The 27900-nt window shown below is 41.8% G+C and overlaps 1 protein-coding gene across 1 annotated transcript; it reads right to left on the minus strand.

Annotated features, from left to right (window-relative positions):
• Positions 1-6432: 6432 nt before the first annotated feature.
• On the minus strand, positions 6433-27361 carry LOC130373809 (toll-like receptor 13). The gene is made up of 4 exons (XM_056580438.1): positions 26984-27361; positions 20939-21806; positions 11332-11449; positions 6433-9341 (listed from the first exon to the last, which is right to left on the minus strand). Exons 1-4 carry the CDS (start codon positions 27359-27361, stop codon positions 9056-9058), a joined length of 1650 nt encoding a protein of 549 aa, XP_056436413.1. The 3' UTR covers positions 6433-9055.
• Positions 27362-27900: the final 539 nt, after the last annotated feature.

Below are 27900 nucleotides of genomic sequence, written 5' to 3' on the forward strand. Positions count from 1 at the left end.
TAAAAAAAGAGTTCCAGAAAATGACTGTTAGACAAGTCTGAAAACATGGAAAAAAGAGTTCCAGAAAAATACTGTTGCAAAAAGGTTTCAAAAACAAATGAGAACAGTTTAATGGAAAATGACAAGTATTAAGCAAGGAAAAAGAGGAAGTCATTTGTTGTTTAAAGAAAAAAAAAAATTATTGACATTTTGTGAAAGGGAGCACGGCTCTGTAATATTATTTAAAGTGTCTTAATGCCATTGTAAGATTAAAGGGTAATTCCGGTGTAAAATGGATTTGGGATATGTTTTGTATGATAACGAGTTGAAACATTCTTTTTGGAGCACAAAAAACGCCTATAGACGCTTTCTTCAGTTGGCTGTTTTTAGCAGATTCTATCAAAACGCTATAAACTTGGAACGATGGGGGCACTGGTTATGGCAAAAACTAAATCGCTATTTTAAACCATTTAAGACTTAAGACCATAAGACTCGATAAGTAGATTGGCGAACACACTGTGTTCGTCAATCTACCTATCGAGTCTTAAAAACAAAATGGCGTCGACGGGTGATCTACTGATGGTATTGTGTGTACAAAATGTCACACAATACACAATAGTGTGTACAAAACAATCTGTACACTTACAAAGTTCTCAATGCCTCGTTTTTATATGTTATATGTTTAAGTGGTTTAAAATAGCGATTTAGTTTTTACCATTACCAGTGCCCCCATCGTTCCAAGTTTATATATATATATTTTTTTTAGAATCGGCTAAAAACAGCCAACTGAAAAAAGCGTCTATATGTGGTTTTTGTGCTCCGAAACGAACGTTTCAACTCGTTATCATACAAAACATATCCCAAATCCATTTTACACCGGAATAAACCTTTAAGTGGGAGTGTTGTTATATAGTAATCTTACCACTAGATGGCACTGTTGCTCTTTACTACCTCTGCTTGTCAAGCGAGAAGCTGTAGGTATGTTGTTAACGCTGTATGCTTCACTTTAATTCCAATAGTAGGTGATTAGGCAATTGCATCAAGGAAATAAAGGCATGCAAGCTTGAAACTGATTAGTTCTGTTTAGCTCTGACTGATTTTTATCGGATAAAGAACCCCTGCTGTGAAGAACCTTTAGATTCCCAACCGGCTGTTTCCCAAGAGCACATGAACGGCCGGTGTCGGGAACACGCGTGAGCGTCATCACTGGCGAGCTGTCTCGTTATCACCAGGAGAGTGAACGCGCCTTAAGTGCGTACATAAGACACTCCCCTCAACATATCGATAGTTATGATATTATAGCTCTATTTCTATGATTGTAGGCGTAGCCGCCTAGGCTTCGCCTTATGGGCTTGTCCTGAAAATTTTAAACTATTCACCAATCAACGTGGGCACCGCCCACATTTCCCACAGTACTGTGTATATAAGGTGGCGCATACCGCCGCTCATCCTCCTCCACGCTATTCTTTCAGCATTTGGAGCGTACAGCAGGTGGGAAAAGACGGCTACGTCTACAATCATAGAACTAGAGTTATAATATCATAACTATCATTCTATTTCAAGTAGGCTACGCCGTCTAGGCTTCGACTTATCGGTTAAGGCGAAGCTGCGAGCGGAGCCCAATTAATGTACTCCTGCTGGACCCCAGTCCAAAAAACTTAAGTCACCAGGGCACATAATGCCGCCTTTCCACTGCAGGGTGCGGTACGGTTCGGTTCGCCTCAGTCCGGGAGGGAGGGGGCGGTATAGCCCAACTCAGTTCCGAGGTCACGTTTCCACCGCCGACAGTACCCTTTAAAGGCCCACTATGCAACTTCGGGAATTTCGTCGCTGTTTTCTTGGTTTTGGCACGCACATTTCTCTACACAGCGCCCCCTACAGCTTCGTAGTAGATATTTTACAACACAGTCTAACAACTCGTTGACGACCCTTCCCCATGCACTTCTACGCGAGCCATGTGCATTTGGTTTCAAAGAAGCCGGCGAATGCGTGGAGCCATGTCCGAAGTAAATGTTCATAAAGTGTAGGCAAGGTTATACATTTTTAAAATGGTGTATTTGTATTGCAATAAACATAAGGCCATCCTTTTTATAGTTGACGGGGAGAATTTATATCCTAGATTATAATTGTTTTATCTTAGGTTGAACAGAACAATCAGTGTGAGAGTGTTGGCCAACATAATAATCTAAATAAACAAGAACCTGGATTCGGGGATTCAGTCTGTATCTGGGGGACGAGACAGTCGAACAGCAAAACACCAATGGAAACAAAGGTGTTTATATGGTTGCAACCAAGCAAGCTAGAAAGGCTCACAACAAAACGGTCGAGAAAACAATTTTTACAGGGCTCACAACAAAATGGTTGAGCAAACACATTTGTACAGAGACTATCAACATCAAGAATACCACGAGGACAAAGTTCACCCAAGGGTACTTTCAATTTCAAAAGCAACACGGCCAAGTCGGAGTCTGATTTGAAGTTTTCTTTTTCTTTCAGTTCACGCTATTCCTGAAAAGCTTGCCCAACGTTTACTCGTGTCTGGCCTCTCTGTCGGTCAGTCTCCCTTTTCTCTTCTTCTGTTCCTCCGACATTGGGTTTCTCTGTCTCTTTTTAGTCGGCTGATCTATGATGAATGTAACAATCCCTTAGTTACTTGTGTTTATATCGAGCCGGTTCCGTGTTTGGGGGTCTGTGCCGCAAAGCAATTCGTTACTTCGCGAGACCCGAGACTCGTTACTTCGCGGGACCCGAGAAAAAAGTTGCAGAGTTCCCCTTTCACTCGTGTCTGATCTCTTTTCTGGTCCATTCTTCTTTTGTTCCACCGACAGTCGCCTCTTGGGTCCCTTATCAGTCGATTGATCCATGATGAATGCAACAATTGCCTCGCAACTGGCTGTTTATATCTAGCCGGTGGCATGTTTGGGTGTGTGTCTGTGCCGTAAAGCATTTTCGAAACTACAATCTCAATCAAAATGGCTCAGTCCGAACAGATCAAGTTGCATATGCGCTTTTTCACTGTAGAGGCGACATGGGAAAATGACACACCCACCAATCGACCCAGAAATGGATGCAGAACCATCAGCCTAACTCTCAACCTGCATACTTAATGTAATTTTGGCTAAAAAAGTTGCATAGTGGGCCTTTAAGGCCTAAATACACCGTCGCCGCAGCGCAGCGGCGTGCATTTTACGCGCGTCAAAAGCCGCCCCTAGCACCAACAGGAGGCGGCGCGACGGCCGCGCTGCTGTATAAAATCAGGAAGTCACCTGTCAATCAACCGTTTATTTATTTTCCATCTTTTTGGCTGAATAATTTGAAAAATGTATAATCTGCGCAGTGAAAGTATGTTTTCAAGCATCAGATCAACTTAGTTTGTTGGGCACTTTATCGTTTTATTTACTGTAATTTCTTATTTATTTTATATTTTGCAATTATTCATCGACTGCATCAACAATCTCAATAACTGCAGGACCTTCTATTAAGCCTTTTTAGTATATAGTGCAGTCACCTTTTAAGGCCAATTGTTATTGTGTGTATTGATTGTATTGAGCTCCTGGATGGCTTTATTGGTCCCCATTGGGACCAATAAAGTATCTATCTATCTATCCATCTATGTAGCCTTAACATAGCCACACATTGACATGCATGCAGCCAGTAGTTATCCATTTTAATTGAGCAAGCTCTTTTACATTTTATTGAGTTTTTTTTATTTCAACAGAGCAAATAACTGTTGCCAGACAGAGGGGGGCTGCCCTTCTCCTGCGCTGTAGGCAGGCAAGGAGAAGATGAAGGGTTTGGGTGCACCCCATCAATGAATGGAGACAAGAACAGGGGGTATGCCACAATCTGGTCCAGGAGCTCCGTGCAGATCCTGAGAGGCACGCCAATATTTCAATTCGTCACTAAGTGTGCAATGGCAGAACTATATGGTGCAGCCTAGTCATGATGACATATAATCTAGTTATTATCCCTCTCTGGTATACTCTTTTGCATATATATGCATAGATACTTTTTTTTTTATCCCTCAGGATAAATATAGTGATGTTATTGCTGTGCTGGATTCAGTAGCCAGTGTATTTTATTTGAGTGCTCGAGACACTTAATGTTATTTTTCCTTAAATCCAGAGAGACAGTTAATACATGACAATGCATTTTTGAGCTTTGCCTGTGTTTTCTTTTACTTATCTATTTTATTGTATGAGAATTTTTCTATGTGAAGCACTTTGAGTCTGCTTCATGCATGAAAAGTGCTATATAAATGAAGTTGCCTTGCCTTAAATAAAAATATAGATATTACAAGTAATCTGGTTTCTACCTACATGGTGTGATTATATGTGACTTGATTTTGTCTATTTCCCATTATGGTTAATGGTTTGGGTACTTAGTCCACCATTGTTGATTTCTCACCTGAAGAGCCAATCTCCAGAGTTATGGCTCGCCAGGCAATGTCCTTTTTGGAGTTGTCTTTGTAATGACGGGAACTTTGGTCATACAATTCGACATATTTTTCCACCTAGACGACCAGTCTCTCATCGTCCATTCTCGGAATTGTTTCTCCATTCCTTTCTCATCCAGTGGTGAGGGGTAGATGAAGTGCCTACGGGACCTGGGATGTACAAACCAGCTTTTACAAAGCGCTTTTTCAGGGGCGGCGACGCTAGGGAATAGAACATTGGCTCGGAGACTAGTTGGGCGGCGCGGCGCGGAACGCTGCCGCGCAGCTAGTCGGCGCCGGTGTGGGCTAGTACACCCGGAATAATGGGGGCAGACTTTTTTACCCGCCGCTGCGGTGCCGGTGTATTTAGGCCTTTATGGTAGGCCGGATGTCGTTCGCCGCGGCAGCTACTTAAACATCATAAACAACGTCTTCCTCCCCATGAATGCAGAGGAACGTCTCCACCTCCTTGTTCGCCCAAGCAAGCGTTTTACGCGACATGTTCATTGTAAAGAATAATACCTTGAGGCTACTGAGAGGTTTGTTTTTATCCCCACGTCGCCCGAAAGTGACGGTTCTGTCGACCAATCAATGGAGGGGGTGTGTAGCTCGAATTTTCCGGTACCCTTTCAGGCGTCTCGTCTCGTTGTCAGTACCCCAACGGAGGAGTACTGAAAACGAGGGCAAAACGAGTACGGCTCAGTCCGGGTCACGCCCACTTTTGGTGGTGGAAACGCAATCTGTACCGCACCTTTGCGAACCGAACCGTACCGCACCCTGCAGTGGAAACGCGGCATAAAAAGCTGAGGATGTGCAAAACACAACAGCTTAATAAAAAACTAATTCCTCCTGTCTTTTTTATTATTTGTTGTGGTGGACAATAAACGTGAAATTGTATTTATTTTACTATTGAGTTAACGTTACTATTTATTTTATTTGGCGGTTATTTATTTATATAAATTTATAGTATGAGATGATATCGTATGTTGTATGTTCTCTCGTTTTTAAAATACAAATAAATTAACCATCAATGGATTTACAGCTTCTTTTTTAAAATTGATGGATTTATAGCGTTATGACAATGTTTAAAAATCATTGTACAACATGTTCAGGCAACAAACCATTTTAGCAGGATAATTTGAATATTAACAAAATATGTGGGTCTAGGTAAAAAAAATAATTTTAAAAACTATTCAAATGGATTTATAGCGTTTTGGAAAAGAGCTCCTCATTTCCTTGATCAAGTTTTTTTTTATTAATTTTGAATGTTACATTTTTTATGTTAAATCCCAAATAAATTGTTGACATTTCTAAATGAAAGCCGGAGACTCCATCGTTAAATGTATTCGTTTTCGCGGTTATTCAGCATATTTTTCTCCTCCGGAAAAACACGTGTGCATTTCATTGTGGTATATGGGTGTAACATGTAGGAAACATCGTATGCTCACTAAAATTTTGGGTATTTAAGTCCACTATAGTGTATGAAATTAAACACGGAGAATTCGAACACCACTTCAAAATGCCGAGCACCCTATATATAGTCCACTATACCCATGATAGGGAACGATTTCGAACACAGCTAGGACCAATATTCAAACCACTCTATTTCATCCTAGACAAACCAGAAAGGGGGCTCGATCTTCAAAATACCGTAATTTTCCATTAACCTTGGCTCCCGTCTCGTCCTTCCCAGGCTGCTCGCCATAGTATGATTTACTAACGAGTGTTCACCAGTTGGTCATAGTAAGTAGCCTATCAACAGGACTTGTTGTTTATTTATTTTTTATCACCTTTCGAGCGCTAGATACATCCCTCAGAAAGACAACATTGTATCACAATGTTATTATTTTGCACGATTTGCCCTAGTGGGAGCATGTAGATGTTGAGTAACGAGGGTCCTAAGATTGAACCTTGTGGGACTCGCCAAAAAGTCGCAAATGGAAACAAAATAGTTCCTATCTTGTAAGAACATAAAGAACATATACCAGGGAAATGTAAGCTCTATCGTGGCGCTTTATCTGCTTTATATAGAGTAGTCTAACCTATGTTCTTTGCTGCTTAGGTTTTTCTTCGATGCTCCTTCCACCCCACCACCACCAGGTCTGGCCCAGTCTACCGGTCCAGGGGAAGGCTCCGCCCCTGCTACTCCTGGCATGATCTGTCGAGTCCACACGTCGCACTTGGTCCGTGATGGGGCTCACGCCAAAGATTTATCATGCAAAATATTCTCTCTTATGTTATCATTCAAAATAAATCTTTATTCCTGTTTATTGGTGAATGAGTCTTCATGGGAGAAATATGTACAGTCACTGCCAGCTCGACTAATACATCATGAACTAAATCTCCTTTATAACTGGCGCGTGGTTTGATGACCTGTCTGATGGCCCTCCCTTGCCCCTAATTACTAGTCTATTGGACAGGTTTTTGGACTTAATACTTATGAAATTGGGTCAAATCGAAACATAAACAAAATTGGGTGGTGGTTGAGAGCACTTCGTTACCAATCAAGCTAGGACCACCATTGGTTGGCCAAATCTGCTGTTCCCGCTTCCCAACATCATGACATTTTTAATTGCTTCAGCTTTTATTTTGTAGCGAGTAACGAAGACGCAAAGGGCAAATGTATCGAAGTAAAGGTATTCATTTTATTGAGGAAAAGTAGCTGAATAAAAGTGAACGATGCTAGAAATGTAAATATTCAATTGAAGTATAGGCCCGAAAAAACCACTGAAGTACAGTAAAGAAGTATTTCTACTTCGTTACTATACACAACTGTATACATGTGTATATAATCATGACATATGACATAGTGATATGATTAAGGTGTAAAAGTCTAGTGCAGTGTAAACGTGATAGAGATTTTTTTTTTTCTGTTAACCAGAATTTTATTTATAATACAATTAATATTGAAGAAATAGCAGTTTCAGATTAATCTTCTAAATAAGGTACATATTGACCATGCAAAAAAAATCACAATACAAATGATGTTTTAGTTATTAATTATCCATCATAAAACTTGATTCTTATACAAACCATTTGATTAATTAATTAATTAAACTTTTATCAATGGTGCTATATACATGGCAGCCCTCTAGGGGTCACTACACAACAATGTGCACGGGAAAAGTCAGGCTTAGAAATACTCAAGCAACTTTTTACAGATAGGCCTAGATACAATAATAAGCTAAAGAACTATTCAGAAAAAAAAGCGATAACGTTGTTTGGACAGGCTTTGCACATCTGATCTGGAACATTTCTCGTTGTAAGGCAGGCCCTTCAATACACTTAGGGAACTTCAGTCTTGTTATAGTGATGGCGGTCTACATACCTTTGCATGCTAATGCAAAGTGTAAGCACTTGAGCTAATATACTCAGCTATTGGCAAACAACAGACCTACCACCCTGAAGGAGACTTAATTTTCAAAGACAAACCTCGGGTCAGTTCTCCCCAGATTCCTCAGAAGTAGAAATACTCAACTGCACACATGGAACACATTAGACAATGTTTCCAACAATGTCAAAAATGTATACAAATACAAATCAACACCAGATGTACCCATTAGGCAGATTAAGAAGGTATTTTACAATAGACAAAAACGAACAAAGCTGGCAAGGGGAACTGTTTCAATTTTCCTCCAAATACAGACCTCGGATGTCTCTAGTATAATCCCCCCCCTCCCCCAAGCAATTCTAACTTTTACTGGTCTGGGCCTCGTTTCCCGATAACGATGGATCTTCGCTTGTGGGATCATTCTTTGGAGCGTTTCCCGAAACTCCTCCTGAACGCGCGTTCACTGCACTCACAACGTTCGTAGGACTGTAACTGTCTACTGACACGGTGCTGAAATGGGCTCCGTACTGAGGGAGATGCAGGAATGTCGCAGGAAAATGGGGTTAAAAAGCGTTAAAATATCTCCCCATCAAGGCCAACCGCAGAGTAGCCTACGAAAAGAATAGACTGCAATAATTTGAATGCTAAAGATATTAAAACACAATTGATTAGGCCTAGGCCGACATATGTATCGGTCCTAATCCTTCATGCACTGTGCGTAAGTGTCTTGCTCAGGGACACAACAACACTCAGCTAGGAGGAGCTGGGGATCGAAATAGCAACCTTTCGACCTACCCCACACATGATGGTTGAATTAAAATCAGAGGGAGACAGCAAGGGCAGCTCGAAAGCGACCTCCCACACAAGACCAATGGAATCATTCGATTTTATTATATGCCTTGTGGCGTGGCAATTGATCGGTACATTTCAGCTGCGCATGTATTTTTGGAATTTTAAATTGCTGCAATAAATTATGTTGTTGTTGACTGCTAACATGTCTCTATCTTTGCTGTTTAAATCTAACAGTAGTCTATGAGTAAAATATCGGCGGTAACCACTGTTTTTGGTTGCGAATTTGTGCCAGCTGGGCATTCCGTGGTATTGGATGTGTTTAATAAAACACAATACACTGAATTTCCGCTGGTGACGCCACTAAGGCTATAGTAGGCTAACGATGCTCTTAGCTTCCTACGAGTACTCCTGGAGTTTTCGTTAGCTACGAGCGTTTTCACGACGTTCGTAACCAATGATGCTTTCGGGCAACGGTGTGAAAACTGTACGATGCTCGTACAACGCACTTCAGGATCCACTTAGGCTAATGATGCTATCGGGATACGGGGCCCTGGTCTCTCTCCAGGGGGTCCGTCCTCCACAGTGAGCCGTATATGCTCACCCATTGGGTGCTCTCGGGTCTCCAGGGCCTGCCGGAGCTTCTCCCAGAACAGGTTTGGGTGTGCTAATGCGTGGGACCAGCTCAGGTACGTTTGCCTCTTGAGGAGCCACCTCATGCGGTAGTATGGAGACAGCTGCTGCATTGGAATTTCTTCCAGGAACACCAGGATCAGCACGTCCTTCTGCTCGTCAAACAGCCGGAAGCTGGGGAAATGGAAGGTTTTTTTTTATATGTGAGCTGTTTAACCATTAGGTGAAGGTTGACCTGTATGGCAAGCCGAATTTACATAAATTCGCTAGACTGGATATGTGTTGCAGATGTCTGCAATTCAGTTTTGCCTAGTCAAAACTATCATTTCAGATATCCGCAACTACATTCCTCCTATCCACAATTGTCATTTCAGATATCCACAAAGACATTCCTCCTAGGCGAAATGACGTCATTTTCGCCATTCATGTCTATGGGGTTTCTCATTGCAGATATCTACAATTCAGTTGCGGATATCCACTTTGTGAATTACGGATATCTGCAACTGAATTGTAGATATCTGTAATTCCAGTTTGAGATATCTACAATTTGATTCTGACTAGATATCTATAATTCCAGTTCAAGATATCTTTAATTCACCTCAATTCAAGATATCTACATGTCCCTTTTCAGATATCTTAAATTAAATTTTGACTAGGCGAAATGACGTTGTATATATCTCTAACTGGAGTTACGACTAGTCAAAAAGACGTTGTAGATATCTCTAACTGGAGTTACGACTAGTCAAAATGATGTTGTAGATATCTATTATGAAGTTATAGATATCTTGAAAGGAATTTTGATTAGAGATATCTAAAATTGTAGATATCTGTAACTTTCATTCCGCCTATTCAAAATCTAATTACAGATATCTTGAACTTGAGTTTTGACGAGGCAAAATGACGTTTCAGATATCTGTAATGATAAATTATAGGACCGCCTCCCGCTTTAGGCGGGAGCGGAGCAGGTCGTTGTCGTTCAAATCATCATTCACACAATTCAATTTATCAATTTTAAATTTCATGGCATTTTCTGATGTTTTTTTCAATTACAGCCAACGCCATGACTGCTCCTTTCTCATAGACATAAGGAAATGAACGAACTTCTTCTTTGATGGCGGCATGGGGAAATTACGTATTTCTGGATATCTAAAATATCACGCCCAATAATTCCCCTCAAATGACGTTTGAGATATCTTTAACTTTCATTCTGCCTAGTCAAAACTGAATTACAGATATCTGCAATTGTCATTTAAGATGTGTGACGAGTTGAATGTCTTTTTCGGTGACGTCATTGCAGATATCTGTAATTCAGTTTCGCCTAGTCAAAACTGAATTACAGATATCTCTATCTGTCGTTTCGACTAGTCACAATTACGTTACAGATATCTTGAATCAAAATTCCAACTATTCAAAATGTAATAACGACTAGTCAGAAAGAAGTTGTTGATATCTACAATGTTAATTCCGGATAGTCAAACTTAGTTAATAAATGACAATTCGGCTTGCCATAGGCCTGGGCTCATTCCCATATGAAGACTTCATTGTACCCCTGGGCAACCCGTCCCACCCAGCATCACACAAACCATACTTATCTACATGGTTGTATTGGTCCTTGAGTGGAAATACTTTCTGACTATACTCAAGTACTTTACTTGATTGTTTTTGACACATTGTCCATGCATTTAAGCCAATCATTGATCAGCAAGTCAGTTATGAGAAAATAAACCCATGGCGATGTTGTGATTTAATCGTTTAATCCCCTGTGGTTCTTTTAGATTACATATGTGTTGGAGATAATTGGGTGCCCTGCTCAAACAGGGTAAATGCAGGACTCTTTCCACAGACAGCACAGGCACCAGGGGCAGTTAATCAGAAACATTGCGGGAAAATAATTTAAAGCAGCATTGTTTTGGCCCTTATGCACTGTATTATTGCCATACCATCTTTTTCCTTTTCTAAACTAACTTGGATAGCCGGTTGTCTGGCATAGTGGTTAGTGCGTTATAGCACGTCTGTAAATGTGTAATTTAGGCTTTGGTCCATTGAACTTTGCATTTTGAGGAAGGATGTATGAGGGTCGTACAATAAGACCACAAATACACATGTGAAGCTGAATTAATGATCAACCATAATCTGGTCATGCATGTAAACTCTGGGTTCTTACCTGGCAACCTGGATCTCCCTGGAGCACCATTCACTCTCCAGGTAATCACGACTGACCACACAGATAGTCTTCCGGCTGCCATAGATGGCATCTGTTATGTTTTCCATGATGGGTTTACCTGAAAAGCATTGGTCAGTGAAAATACATTGAAATATTATAAAAGTAAAACAACAAACTGTAGCTTTGTTACGTCACAGCGCTAAGGAATGAAGGGCTAACATCAATAATAATTTATATGGCAACCAGATTAAACTTCTTCATTGCGACAATTCCAACCAGTAAGGATTCAGTTCTTCTGAAACGTTCTTGTGCTGCCGCTCTCTCAGAGCTATGAATCCTATGAATTAGTAGGCCACGATCGCATGTCCCCGAAATACATAAATGTTATCAATTTAAATAATTTTGATTAGTCCTCCTTATTCTAAACTCTGTTTATTATATAAATAGCTTTTCCAGCCACGTGGTCCATTCTCGCATTAGCCAAACTGATCTTAGTTGCCTAAGACCAGTCAGTCGTCTCAGGTCCAGCAGTCCAACTGTTATAGCAGAGCTTCTTGGGTGAGACGGCACAGATACTGGGCCAGAAACCAATAACTGTGATGGGCGTAGTTACACCATGCTTCCTCTTTCGTTATGGTTATGAAATTCTACCGAGTTCACGTTGGTTGCTCGCCTACAGATCCCAAACTCAAGAAACATGATTGATTTAAACAAATTAATTGAAAGAAAAGGAAACGCACCATTCTGAGCTCGTCTGCCATCAGACTTGCAATATAAATAAAAAGTCTTACAAGTGAGTCAGTCAATTTTAGCCATCCGTGAAGATTGCTAATTTATATAGCACTTTTCACTTTTTCATACACAAGGCAGACTCAAAGTGCTTCACATCTAAACATTATCACATGTTACGTATTTTAAGAACCTAAGCTACCCACACATAGACCCTAGGAAGCAGGACCAAACATATAAGCAGTAAATACTATACATAGCCACAAGGGGAGCAGGACCTTACTGAAGGCTGCAATAACAGCTCCATCCACAGAAGGCAGCACCACAGACAAGTGAGGAAGCCGAGGGAAATACGTCACACCGGCTCCTCCCACTACTTATGGTCTGATCCATGCGGATCAGACCATAACAGACGGTTTGAGCCAGAGCAGGCCAGAATCTTCTCGGCAGCTATTGGACAGGGTTAATGTTTATTGATCAGCTAGGAGACCCTCAGCACGTACGCTTCAACCTCCTTTTGCTCCATAGTATTAGTTTACCATACCGAAATACTTTATAACAAATAAAGTCTCTTAAAAGCTATTCCACGGATTTGATCACTTTCCTTGAAGAACTTATGCACACACAATAAAATAAAATGATAGTTAAGTAATAGAAAACATGTGGAAAAAATGAGTATAATGGATGGAAAATAAAGGCAGAGTTAAAAAAACATATTAGAAAGTGCAATGTATTTAAGATCAGATAAACAGTCCCTCTCGTACCCACGTTGGGACTCCAACCCGACGTTAAGGAACTTGTTCCTTTATCTGGGACTCCAACATGGATTCTAGGACTCTAACCCTGATAGAACTCGGGTCTCAAACCCTTCAAAGTTCATGTCTCTGGTACCCACGACACGACTCCAACCCAACCTTTCTCTGGGACTCCAACCCGACCTAAAGGACATTCTCTGGGACTCAAGCCAGATTCTGGGACTCCAACCCGGATTCTAGGACTCTAACCCAGACAGAACTCGGGTCTCAAACCCTTATTCTTTCTCTCTGGTATCAGATCATGTACCTCTAAAATAGAAAATAAAGGCAAAGTTAAAAAGGCATTTTAAGTAATAAAGTAGAAAATAAAAGGTAAAGTGCAATGTATTTAAGATTTAGCAGAAAGCAAACAGTCTTCAGTCTTTTTTAAAAGTGGTCAAAGTTGGGGCAAGTGTGGAATCCTGTGGTTTACTCCAGCTATTTGTTGCATAGTAACTTGTGTATCGTGTTTACTCTAGGGATAATTAACAGATTGGTCTCAGAAGATCTAAGTGGTGTAGAAGGCTTATGTAGTGGAAGCATATCAGTTAAATATTTTGGCCCTAACCCATGTAGGGATTTATAGGTTAGCAAAATGATTTTAAAATCAATTCTCTGCCCTACAGGAAGCCAATGTAACGATTTAAGAATTGGTGTAATATGTTAATTTTTTTTGCTATTTGTTAGAACTCTAGCAGCAGCATTCTGAACAAGCTGAAGTTTCCTTAGAGTTTTTATGGGGAGATCTGTAAGGAGACCATTGCAGTAATCAAGCTTACTAGTGATAAAGGCTAATAAAGGCTTTTGTAAGTCTTCGGTGGACATGAGCCCTCTAAGTCTTGCTACATTTTTACGGTAATAATATGCAGATTTTGTAACTGATTTGATGTGAATGTCGAAATGTAAATCCGAATCCATGATAACCCCTAGATTTCTGGCTTTGATTTAGGTTTTTAGGGACAGAGAGTGAAGGCGTTGGGTTACTTTAAGCCTTTCCGTTTTAGCACCAAATACAATTATCTCGGTTTTATCCTCATTTAGTTGAAGGAAATTTCGGCACATCCAGTCTTTGACTCAATGCACTGGCACAGCAGATCTAAAGGCCAATAATCATTTGGTGATAGCAATACATAGATTAGTGTGTCATCAGCATAGCAATGATGGTCAATATTGTTATTTGCATGATTTACCCTGGTGGGAGGATGTAGATGTTGAATAAAGAGGGTCCTAAGATCGAACCTTGCTGGACTCCAAATGTCAATGTTGGTTGATTCTGATACAAAGTCGCCAATGGAAACAAAGTAGTTCCTATTTTGTAGGTAGGGTACCAACTTAAGACTGTGCCGGAAAGCCCCAGCCAGTTTTCTAATCCGTCCAAAAGCATTGTATGGTCTACAGCAGGGGTTTTCAAAGTGTGAGAGAGTGAGCCCCCCCTCAGAGAAAAAATGTCAGCTGTGCCCCCCCTCCCCAATTATTTTTTTTCAATTACAATACATTGGTAAATGTCTGGATTACTTTCTTCTGTGACCGCAGTTCATTTAGCTTCCTATCAAAAAACTCCCGGGGCTTGGTCACCAGACATGGGTGCTTGGTCTCAATACGACGCCGGAGTCGACATGGTCTCATACCGTCATTAGCTAGCACCTCTTTGCAAACCACACACTGTGGCAGTGGAGCATCTTCAGATCCAGTCCATGAAAATCCCAAGTTTAAATTCATGGTCATACTCTCTTATTTTTTTGCTTGCCCCAGACTGTCTCCTTACTCACTGTAGCTTTAGATACTAAAAACTGATCCATTTTGCTAAAGTTAGCCAGCAATATTATTTTCTAGGGCTGTCCCCGACTCTGAATTTTCTGAGTCGAATCAGATCTGCCTTTTCAGTCCGGAGATTCGACTATTCGGCTGGGTTTGTTTACCGGCGTTGCTATGGCGACCTAAATTATTATGAGCAACTGAAAACGATGCCGGTTTGAAACTAAAACTGTGATTCTGAAAAAAAGTATAAATGCTATCAAAATTCCGTTTCGATAGTATTGAAGATAGAAGTGTGTAGATTTGTTTAATGGTTTGAACGCTGGTAAACGGTTGAAAAGGGAATGAGTTACGATGTCTAGAAGTAGGTGTATCAGAATGGGCAGACGTCTTTAATGAAAACAGCTGAAAACGAAGCGGTATGAAACTAAAACTGATTCTGAAGAAATTTTAAATGATATCGAAATTCTGTTTAGATATTATTGAAGATAGAAGTCTGTAGATTTGTTAAATGGTTTGCACGAAGATAAACGGTTGAAAATTGATTTAGTCATGTTACTTCTACAGTTGAAGTACGACTGATGATTTGAATCATCGACTTTCAGTTTTTTTTCGGGTTTATTTTTTTCTCACGTCGCGCCCCCCCTGAAGAACTCTGGCGCCCCCCAGGGGGGGCGCGCCCCACAGTTTGAAAACCACTGGTCTACAGTGTCGAATGCAGCACTGAGGTCTAGTAAAATTAGTATTGAGGTTTTACCAGAGTCTGTGTTAAGACGGATGTAGTTTACAACTTCATAAGGGCGATCTCGGTGCTGTGAAGAGGTCGAAATCCTGATTGGATGATGTCATAGCAACCGGTTGATGCCAGGAAGTGATTAGGTTGCTGGAGGACAACTTTCTCAATGATTTTACTTATGAAGGGTAGATTTGATATTGGTCTGTAGCTATTAATAATAAATGCATGTAGGCTCCGCTTTTTTAAAGGGGTTTAATAACTGCAGTTTTCAAGGCTTTTAGGAAATTGCCTGATGGGAGGGAGTTGTTAACTATTTGCAATAAGTCTTGCTAGGCAGTCAAAAACATTCTTAAAGAAGTTGGTCGGTAAAGTATCAAGGTTACAGGTGGATGGCTTTAGTTGTGTCACTGTTTCCACAAGGGTTTTAGTCTATGACATTAAAGCATGTTATCATTTCCGCGTTACTTTTGCCTGACCAGAGTGGTAGTCCAACATTTTTGTTTAAACTGGAGATATTGATGGCGTGTCTGATGCCTTCAATTCTATCAGTATAAAATGCTGCAAACTCATTGCATTCCTGCGTGGAATGGAGATCAGTTGGAATTTGTGTTTGGGGGTTGGTCAATCTGTCAACAGTTGCAAATAGGGTTTTCCATTATTAGTATTGGTTTTAATGATATTGGAGAAAATGTTTCTCAAGGACTTTTTACGCCTAAATTGTAGGCACGAAGGCTCTTTATAGATGTCATGAAGTTTTGTTTTACGGCAGATGCATTCAACCTTCCTGCATTCTTTTTTCTGGGCTGTTAAAGAAGCAGCAGTTCTCCAGTGTGCCTTTTGCTTTCAATAAATTGTTTTAACCTGATAAGGTGCAGTGACATCTAAGACTTTCAGAATTTTCAAATTAAAGTTTTCTACAAGATCATCAGCAGAACATGGGTTGAGAGGTGGTAGCAAGGAGATGGCCTTTTTAAAAAGTACATTAGAATGTTCATTGATATACCTTTTTTTGACCGTATTTGATTTTGTCTGTATGTCGGGAATAAAATATATATTAAAGAAAACACAAAGGTCAGACAATGAAGGATCAGTCACAGAGAGATCAGAAACATTGAGGCCCCTTGTGATAACCAGGTCTAGAGTGTGCCCCTTACAATGAGTAGCCTCTTTCACATGTTGACACAGTTGAGAAAGTCTTTTTGCAAAAGTCATTCAAATCATCAGTATGAAAATTGAAGTTAGCAGTTAAAACTAGACAGTCAACGTCTGTGGAGATGCAAGAAAATAATTCTGTAAAGTCATGTGGGTGGCCTGTAAATAATTGATAAGAGAACTCTGGGGCATTTCAATACAGCACAAAGGTATTCGAATGATGGAAAATCACCAACTAACATCCGTTTCCCCTGAAATAAATTTTCAAATATGGCAGCAAGATCTGGAAAGATTTTTTTCCAGATCTACATACATCAAAAAAGTTGTAGTTGGGAGGAGCTGTCTCTATCAGAATGGTTGACACAAATGCAAGTTTGATGGCAACATATTCCAGTTCCTTAAAGGCCCACTATGCAGGATCGGCCATTTCTTCGCTGTTTTCTCAGTTTGCGCTCGCACTTTTCTCTACACAGCTCCCAGTACAGCTTCGGAGAAGACATTTTACAACACTGTCATAACAACGCGTTGACGACCCTTCCCCACCCACATTTACGCCAGCCATGTGCATGATTTGTTTTCAAAGAAGCCCGCGAATTGCTGGATTATTGTCCGAGGTAGGTGTTCATAAAAAGTAGACAAGGTTATACACTTTGAAATCATGTATTTGTGTAGTGTTACAATAAACATAAACCCATCCTTCTGACGGGGAGATGTTATATCCTAGACTAGAATTGTTTTATCTTTGGTTGTTGAACAGAACGATCGGTGTAAGAGTGTTGGCCAACCTAATACATAACGATAGCATGAACCATTTGCGCAGCAATTGTACATTTATGTATCTGCATTCAGACATCGAGAGGGTATGCTGTCGCCAGTCCCCGCAGGAGAGTTGTCATAGCAAGATGCTGTGTCCGGAAGATTAGGGACACATTTATGTTTACCTTTAAATGTTTACAAATAAACATTGTAAATCAACATTATTTTATGTAGTTTTAAAATGTTTCCCTTTTTTCGATAACAGATGTTTGCACCACCTTTCTTTCAGTTGTTCAATAATACACAATTTTTGCTTAGAAAAATATTTATTTTGTGCATTGAAAAAATTGCAAGTGACAGTTCTTCTTGAGGGTTCTCTGGATTAAGGTTTCCGAGTGACACTTGCTTGAAACCCGCACGATTTTGGATCTGGGTGGTGGCTGTACCGGGGCAAGCAGGCCAAGCAGTCTTGGGTCATCAAGCCTCGTAACGATAACTCATAACAATGCTGTTTGCAAAAAAATCGTATTCAAAGCAATCTTATTCAATCATGTTTACACGCGGGGAACTACACCAAAGGTAACATGGTTAATCTATAATGGAGGTTCACATCTCGTAAAATGTAACAGTTCTGTAACGAATATGTGCTAACTAGAAACTCTCGTGCAGGGTACTGCATTATATGGCCAGCCGGACGTATCACATGATATAGGCTACACTCTTAGAAAAATCAGAGGGATTCAAATAGCGGTCTAGTGATCTAAACAAGAACCTTGATTCAGGGATTTAGCCTGTATCTGGGGGACGAGACAGAAGAACAGCAAAACAACCATGGAAACAAACGTGTTTGGTAGCGAGTAGCCTACGCTAACACCCCAGCAAGCAAGCAAGCTAGAAACCTACAGGGTTCACAACAAAACGGTTTGCGCAAACACATTTTTACAGAGACTATCAACATCAAGAAAGCCACAATAAAAAGAGAAAAAAGTGCATCCAAGGGTACTTACAAGAGCAGCACGGCAAAATTGGCGTCCGATTTGCAGTCTTCTTTTTCTTTCAGTTCACGCTATTCCTGAGAAGCTCGCCCAACATTTATTCGTGTCTGGCCTCTCTGTCGGTCAGTCTCCCTTTTCTCTTCTGCTGTTCCTAGTCGGCTGATCCATGATGCATGTACATCCCTTCGCTACTTGTGTTTTTAATAGTACTCCGACCCTTACGGAACCCACTTTGATACGGAGACAAAAGAGCTTTACTTTCCAGGAAGTACGTAAGGCTCTCTGTGACCATTCTCTCCATTATCTTGCACAAATGCGATGTTAATGCAATAGGTCTATAACTAGATGGATCTGAGGGGTCTTTCCCTGGTTTTGGAACAGGAATGTTGCAACTCCTCCCCCTCTCCCAGGTTCCCTATCTCTTATTACTGCAGTATATCCCTTTTATAATAAAATCCAACTGGGGTTAGAACCATGTCTCTTGAATACACATTACATTAGGTTTATCTCCCAAATTGTCTATGTACTTCTTGAATTCTTGGCCATCAGCTATTAAGCTTCTAGCATTCCACTGAAGTACAAATAACACCATTAAGAGGATCCAGGCCATGACTGAGATTGTCGGATATCATCATCAAGAATACCTTTAACAGTTTCCCATTGTAACCCTTTCACATGAAGGTACTTCTCAGCTGACTTGACAATGATTTAAATTCTTTCATTTCGGCTTTGTGTCTGTGCTGAGCAGTTGATTATCTCTGCCATAAACAGAACAAAGTCATTTTTATTCACTATCAGAGTTTCCTCCTTCAACTTATCGCAACTCTTACATTTCCCTACAACTGTGATTTTATTTCCGATTTGCCTTGTTGCCTCCGTGATGTTGCTTGAGACCTTTTTAACTGCCTCTGCATAGCCAATTCCCTGAGCAACTCTGGCTCGCTGAACCTCTTCTGTTTTTTTGCTCACTCCAGAACCGCGGTACGCTGAACTATGTTCCCCTCCACAATTGCAACACTTCAGCTTTGCCCCCTCTTCGCACTTGCCATATTCATGGTCTCCACCACATCTGCCATCTTGCTTACCCTTGCACACCGCCGCCACATGCCCAAATCTTGAAAACACTTGAAACATGTAGCCAATGAAGATCTTTTCCGGACCTTTCTTCATCAAAGATGATCAAAACTGAGAGACCATCCGTTTTAATCCCATCCCGATTTGCTTTAAGACGTTTGACCTCACTTATTTTTACATTTTTTACATTTTCTTTCACTTCATCAGTCGAAACTCTAACAGGTGTTGTGCCGAAAAGTGATCAGATGCCGGTGTAAGTACCATATCGGCTCGGCTTCCAGATCGGCTCAGGGTCTGTCGTCTGCTGATTACGTCACAAAATACGCTATCTACAGCAATAAGGTTTTTTATGGCTTAAATTAAAGAGCCTATAATGATCTTTCATTTTGAACATAGACCATTCCCAACCTATCTGTATGGATAGTTTTCTTCTAAAAACATCCCTCGGAATCATCTTGGCTGTTAAGTTAAGCCGTCCGTGTTGCCAGATTGGGCACATTTTCAGCCCGATTTGGCTACTTTGAATCACGTTAGGCTGGAAAAATCGACCGAATCTAGACATAGACCTACTCGCGCTCACACATGTGCTCGCTGTTGCCTCGTGGTTGCTATGACTACAGCCAGAGCTACAGCACAAAACAGCCAATCACAACTGTCCGACGTACAGCCAATCACAATGTACGCCCATTCAAGCGTACAGCCAATGATATTGTGTAACGTAATCAGCAGACGACGGACCCCGAGCCGATCTGGAAGCCGAACCGATATGGTACTTACACCGGAAAGTGATTTCAGCCGCGGGAGCGCGCACAGCCTGTTAAAGCTAGGCTATATCGCCTCGAAACGTGTGTGCGGCAGCTCCCACGGCTGAAATCACATTCTGGCAGCTGATGACTTTTCGGCACAACACCGGCATGAAAACCCACACAACCGAAACGTTATTTCTTTGATAATCGAATATAGAGCTTGCCCAAAGTTGCCCGGAGCAATGTAACAACCCAAATTACTTCCATAGAGGCGCCAACAATTATAAATGGCCAAGTATCAAGAGGGGAGATTTGTACTGTTTTACAAATCTATAGAGGCTCTGTCACAAATTTGGTGTGACAGAGCCATATTGTTTACGGTAGCCGGTAATCGATTTGTGTGATGGACTTCCTGGAAACATGGACCAACCGGTAACCGGTTGTTGATGCTTCGTTTTATGTGTAAGGACCCTAATCATATGCTACTGCATAGGTTTGGCCCTATTTTAGAGCAATATTAGTGTTTAGAAAATGCAGATTTGGAAGCGTTAGCGGGGCCCCTAACCAATAACATGGAGGTATTTTTTTAATTTTAGTTTTCATGCCAATTTTCGCCAGAATTACACTTTAACACATTGTTTTGCGCCACATTAGATATTTTATATTTGACAGGGATAAGAGTATAGATGATTATTTGATTCAAAGCCAAGATTTAAAAAAGAAAATCATTCTGAGCCAGGAAAAATCCCCCTACCAAATTCATGAGCATATCTAATAGCATATCAACTGGCATGTACAACATATGAAATAGTGTAGGCTAGCATGTATGCTAATTGAGGTGAAAATGGTGTTCAGGATAGGACTCCTCACCTGGCTGGAAGTCTCGGTGGTGCAGACAAAGTCTCCAGCCCTGCTCGTCCTCCAGCTTGGGCAGCAGCTCCCCAAGAACCCAGCCCTCGTCGTTTGCATTGTAGGAGACGAAGGCGTCGTATTGATGAGCACGTTTGTCCTTGTTCTTTGAGTTGTAGAGGATAGCCAGCATGAGGTAGTACGCATAGACCAGATGCCATTGCAGGAAATGGTGGGTGAAGGAGACTGCTATGGTCATGATGACCGTGCATGCCGTGGAAATATAAAAGATGAAGCCCATGTCTACTGTACAAGAACTGAGGCCAATCTCCAACAGTTTTCTTCCTTTAAGGTTTGGAGGGTAGTTGCATTCAAAGTTGTACGCATCAACCACTTGTGTTTGCTTGTTGCTGATTACCCATTGGAGGAACCACGCATTGTCACAATTACAGGTGAAGCTATTACCCTTCATATCCAGGATATTAAGTGCTGTTAGGGACAGCATCACTGGCTCTCTAATCACAGAAAAGGCATTCTTTCTCACCTGCAAGAACTCCAGCTCTGTGAGGTTAGCATGGAGCAGAAAATCTAGAGACCTCAGGTTTGTCTGTGAAATCCAAAGACTTTTTAGTTTTTGAATCGGGGAAAACAAATTGTCCGGAATGTCTGTGATATCATTTTGAGACAGAATTAGCTCATTCAAATTAGGAGTATAGTTGAAGGTGTGTGGGTGCAGGGATGCAAGTTCGTTACCTCGGATATCTAGTACTGACAGATTTGTCAGGCCATGCAGAAAGTTTTGAGGGAGGGCCCACTTTTTTTTTTTGAGCTGTAAAAAGCAATGTATCCAGTTGTGAAAGCTCAACAAATGGTGGATAAGAAATACGCTCTACCGATGCATATTTAAGGTGATTGCAATTCAAATTCAAAGTCTTTAAAGCTTTCAAGTCAGCGAACGCACCGTTTGAAATTTCAGTTATTTCATTTGATTGGAGAGAAAGATGTGTAAGACTGGACAGTCCAAAAAAAGTCCCATTATTAAGTTTGCTTAATTTATTCCCTTCTAATGTCAAAGTCTGGAGGGAATTCAGAGCTTTAAATTCTCCATGATCTAGAACAGTTAGTTGATTGTGTAATAAAGAAAGATGTATAAGATTTGGCATGTTTTTTTTTAAGGCGCCGTTTAACTGATCAATGCTGCAGTTTTGCAACATCAAGTCCTTTAAATTGACCAAATCTTTGAAAACACAATCCTTGAGAGCCACAAGATGATTTTTGTATAGATGGAGAACTTTGAGACCGGTCATATTAGCAAAATCATCACAGTCAATCACACTGATGTTATTGCAGCTGAGATCCAGTTTTGAGATTTGAGTATTCCTTATGGCATAGGGGACCGATGTGAGACGGTTAGAATGAATGATTAAAGTCTGAAGCTGCCTAAGAGATTGAAACGATTTGTTTGAGATTTCAGTTATTTCATTCGCCCCTATGTCCAACAGTTTCAGATGAGTGCAGAGGTGCAGCATGTCTGGTCTTATATGTTTGATGCCGTTATTTCGGATTTCAAATTCACTCAGCAATGGGTTTTTGCAGGAAATATTGATGAGAGCCTGCAGGTTGTTATTCACATGGTTTAGCTTCAAATAACTCAGTGAGGAGTTAATTGTCTCGAGAACGTCCTGCAGTCCATGTAATGAGGAGCGAACCCCACTGATATCTAGTTCGGACACACTGCTAAGGTACGATGTGTCATTCATCTCCCAGACGATACCATTCTCTATACTATCCTCAAGGTTCAACCTTGTGAGGTTGGGAAAGATATCTGCAGTGAGCCTAAAGGCCATGAGCTCATTTTGAGACAAATCAAGTGTAACAAGTTCTGTAGACTTATTCGACAGCTCCCATGAATGAAAAGTGGACATCTCGTTTGCTGTAATGATTAGGGAGTGTAAATGTGGTGTATGTTGTAAGATGTTTGCTAAGTTGTGCAGTTTGTTATGGCCTAGGCCCAAAATCATAAGCTTGCTCAGAGACTTGAAAGAGGCTGGTGCTACTGTTTGGATCTGATTGAAATTCAGCCACAAAAATGTGAGATGGACCAGGCCATCAAACATACCCTCCTGTATATTTCTAAGCTTATTGTTCTCTAAATGCAACACCTCTAGAGAGATTTGACGAACAAAACTGCCAGATTCAATCTTGGAGATCAAGTTGTGACTCAGGTCTGTGTACAACAGATTTGGTAAATTTTCCAAATCTCTTTCATTTAGTTTAGAAATGTTGTTTCCCTGCAGGAGTATTTTTGTGACTCTTGCTGGAATGTCCTTTGGAAACACTTTGAAACCGAATTTCCTACAGTCGGCCTGTGCGTTCTGTGTGACCCAGCAGTTCTTCATCACGTAGCCAGTAGTGGGACGAATATAACTGTTCAAAAATAAATATAATATTCCAAATGAACAGAAAAAAATTCCCCTTAGAGGCATCGCAATTTCTGTTTTCATTCAAGCACACAAAGAAGTCTGTTGTGGTTGGTAATTTCCAGGACAATGTATCTCAGTCCTACCAAGGTGATCTCTGGTTCCGTTCGTTAATTTCTTTCAGTCCAGGTTAAAACCGCCACTCCCGAAAACTGTCAAACAGACACGTGAAGAAACACAGAAAGTGGTCATTACAATCTACTATCTACTATTTAGGCACACCATCCGCACGCTGTGTTTGAGATTTCATGAAAACGTCTTATATAGGCCTACATTATGTAAACATCCTCAGTTAAATATAATCACATGGTAATTCATCTTTTCTAGGAAAATAATGAATTTCAGTCATAGCCTTAGGCCTACATAATCTATTTTTAAACCACAATAAAAAATATACATAAAAAAACAGATGGTGATCTATTGATTGAAGTTCCTCAGGATTTCATAAAGGGGGTCGCGGCCGTGCCTTTTGGAACCCTTCGCTTCTCAACGCTCCCCAGGGGGTCAAGAAACGGGCCAAACCGACAAAAAGCAGCATCGGAAAACGACCCCGAAGAAGAGCAGGGTGGCAAGACCATACACAGAATAGTAAACAAAGCCTAAGTTCATAAAGAAAAACGTAACAACATTTTTCATCACATCTTCCGTAACCGACATTCTGTATGCATGTCACTCAGATATTTTGTTATGACGAGGGTCTTTCTCTGTTGTGTTGTGTTATTATATGTCATCTATGCATCATTCTCACTATTAACCATCTGTGCCACTTTTCTGAGTACGTGTCTATTTTGCTTCCCTCTTGTCTGTGGATTACCCTGAAGATAACAGATAAGATGCATAGGCTTTTCATGTCCGGGTCGTGGTCTTCCCCTTGAACGAGCTGTATAAACGTTAGATTTCTCCAAGTAATACTGCCTTGTGTCCCATTGATTCAGCTCGCTGCTTTGCTTACAGAGATGATCCAGAACCAGAAAACTCAGCCACATTAGAGTTCAGATCAAGAAAGCATCAGTTTATAGGTCTTCTTTACATTTATATTTAGTCAGCTAGCATGCTTACTTTATATATTTATTCAGGCAGTTAGAAGGCCTCATTTATCCAAAGTCACTTTCAGGTGAGGCTGAGAACAATCCAAGCATGGATTTAATATCGCCACAATTCCAAAACGGACGTGACAACCACGTTTTTAAAGAACAACTGAACTCTACATTCCATGATTTGGATGTAATTTCTGACAAATAGCTCCTATATGATAGTGAACTGGTTGAGTCTCTCCTCTCCAACGGTTACTTACAAGGATGAAAAAAAAAAAGCCTTTACATTTTCATCATAAACTAACATAAACAGGCAAAAATAAACACATGAAATGGTTGAAATGGTAAAATGTTAATTTCCTTTTTGCAGAAAGATAATGTACTTGAGTTCTAGCTAAATTGTAGTGAAAGAAGTGGGTTTGATTAAATTAAATACTTACATTACATTTTTCGGTATTAAAAAGAAGGAACAATCAAAATTCCCCGCAAAAAAAGAAATCTTGATCAAGATGGGTCTGGCAGATCAAAATAATGTGTTATTGAAAAGCTGGTTGGAAATGGCCTTTTGTGTGGACCATTGGGTTATAAATGACAAAGCAAAAGGAAGAAGTCAAATGTTCTATAGGGAACTGACACTTTTTTTTTTCTAAATAAAAGACTGCAAAAGATAGCGAAAAGCAGTATCCTGGTATTCTACATGAAAGTGGGGGGAACTATTGCCACACGGCATGCCACATTGTGGTGGAAAATAAGCGGAAATCTTGCATAACTACAGAACTGCAGGCAGGACGTAAGACGACGAGGCAGATCACTATGACAGGCTATGGCATCCAAGTCAATTGCCAGCGCGGAAAGAATCAAGAATCAATTATTCATAGGACCATTTCTCTCTTTTAATTACAGGCCTGATAGAGTTCAGGCGTGGTGCCTGAATTCAGGCTTGAGCTCGGCCATGTATGTTGTCAAGAAAAGTGAAAATAGTTGAGCGTTGCCTTTTTAAAATGTCTAGTCAACGCGTCACCCTGCCTGAACTTTTGATTGTTATGTCTGCCACCAACTAGGCGTAGTCTTTATAAGGAAGTCTTTTACCTTTGTATGTTTGTACTGAGGATGGTCTGAATGGGACTGAAAACGTTTTGCACTCACTTTGGGCAGCACTTTACACTTTTATGCAATAAAAACTTATTGTTGCATCGGCTACATGGTGTGAGAGTTCCGCTCCTTTTATTGTTGTCAAGAAAGGCAATTCTCTTGGGTGTCTTCAAATATATTAGTAATTGTTGAATGTAAAAAGTAATTTCAGGCACAGATAATTTCACTTCCTATCAGCCCTGTAATTTTTTTTTTTTTGTAATAACATTTACTCAGGGAAAATTTCAGTAATAACTTCATATTTAACATCAGGAAAATCGCAACTTTCACTTCCTCTCGCACGGTAATCGTAACAAAAACCTAAAAAACATCGCAACTTTCATCGCAACTTTTTAGAAAAGCTCACGCAACATCAGGGGACTGTACTAGGTACCTCGATTAGAGGGTTAGCGAGGTATGTTGAGCTCAAAGCCTGGGTTAGCAGGACCACGAAAGTCGATCTCTTTTAGCGTCGCTGTATCACCACGGTGATTTATGCCCACAACCAAACCTGGTCTGGAGCAGATTTTCAGATTATGCCGCGTTTCCACTGCAGGGTGCGGTACGGTTCGGTTCGCAAAGGTGCGGTACGGATTGCGTTTCCACCGCCAAAAGTGGGCGTGACCCGGACTGAGCCGAACTCGTTTTTCCCTCGTCTTCAGTACTCCTCCGTTGGGGTACTGGGACGCCTGAAAGGGTGCCGGAAAATTCGAGCTACACACCCCCTCCGTTGATTGGTCGACAGAATCGTCACTTCCGGGCGACGTGGGGATAAAAACAAACAAAGAGTAGCCTCGAGGTATTATTCTTTACAATGAACTTGTAAACGCTTGCTTGGGCGAACAAGGAGGTGGAGAAGTTCCTCTGCATTCTTGGGGAGGAAGACGTGCAGAGGTAGCTCTTGGTTTAATGTGTCGCGTTAATCTTTTCCATTGTTTTTATTGAGCAGGCTACACTGTGTCGCACTGCTATGATGTCACAATGTTTACGTAGCTGCCGCGGCGATCGACATCCGGCCTACCATAAAGGGTACTGTCGGCGGTGGAAACACGACCTTGGAACTGAGCTGGGCTACACCGCCCCCTCCCTACCGGACTGAGGAGAACCGAACCGTACCGCACCCTTCAGTGGAAACGCGGCATAATGCCGCGTTCTACGTCGTATAGGCTTCGCCTTTTAAGGCTATCGCTATTGGGTTATCCCTAGGCATGAGCTGTAGCACTGAAAAATGTGTAATCCCGCCCACCAACAGCGTTGGCCTCAATCACGTCCGCAGTTCGCAGATATACGCGGGCGGCGGCGGACGGCGGACGGCGGACGTTCTGCTCCCATTTTCTTCAGGACGATCCTGTAGCATACTGAAGTAAATAAATAGATATTATGGACTCGAAGACGATCCGCATCTGCAAGACACGGGTTACATCTTGCCGTATGGCGGCCATGAGGTGTGCGAGGGCTGCCTTGGGCATGAACATGCCGTCTTGGCGGTCTTGCCGCTCTGTCTGTGTCGGCATTGTGCGGCGCTGCCGTCGGATGACGGACAGCGCAAAGCCGACACTGCCGCCGCCATTGCTGAATGGGCTGACAACTTTACTGTTCCGCTCGACGATGCCCTCTCTCCTTGTGAGCTCGGAGTCGGACGATTCCAACCGCGACGAGGAGGGGGCGTCTCCCCCGGCTTCCCCTCTCCGAATGGAGAGGCCCGGGGCAGCAGCATTGCTCTGCCGCCACCTCACTTCTAGTAGTTGGAGCTTTGGTGGCAGATGCCTAAGGCCCCCCAACGCCCGGACCAGCTGCATGGCATCTGGGGGCTCGAGGCCGCGACACGCCCCGCCCGTCTCGACCCGATCTGGCCGATGTTTCCCACCATCAGACCGCTGCCCCACTCTCAATGACCAGCTGACGGCTAAGCTTACAGACAGAGCGCATCAGTGTATGATGCAGCAAGAGGCCGTTATGAATAACATCGCCCTGCTGGCACATAACATGGCGGCTGACCCTCATCGTCTGGCCGAACCGGCAGTCGACGTGGCGAAAACCACCCGGGCAGCAGCGCTCCGCTCCAGGCTCCCGTCGCCGCCATAGGCCCCCGACAGCCACTATCACCGCGCCGCCGGCAGCTCCTCCTCCTGGCCCCCAGGCTTACCAGCCCCGCCCGCCTCCATCGCAGGCTACGGCGAGCGGCCAGCGAAGGCCCTGGGCAGCGGGCTCATGGGGCTATGTCCCGCCCCACAAGCGCCGGCGAAGGCAATTACGGGGCAAGGGAGAAGCGTGTGACAGCGAGAGACCCCTCTTTGCTAAAGACGGCTGTTTTCTCCCCACACCCCAGTTAACGCCG

This window comes from Gadus chalcogrammus, chromosome 20 (genome assembly GCF_026213295.1).
Source record: "Gadus chalcogrammus isolate NIFS_2021 chromosome 20, NIFS_Gcha_1.0, whole genome shotgun sequence".
NCBI classification, from domain to species: Eukaryota; Metazoa; Chordata; class Actinopteri; order Gadiformes; family Gadidae; genus Gadus; species Gadus chalcogrammus.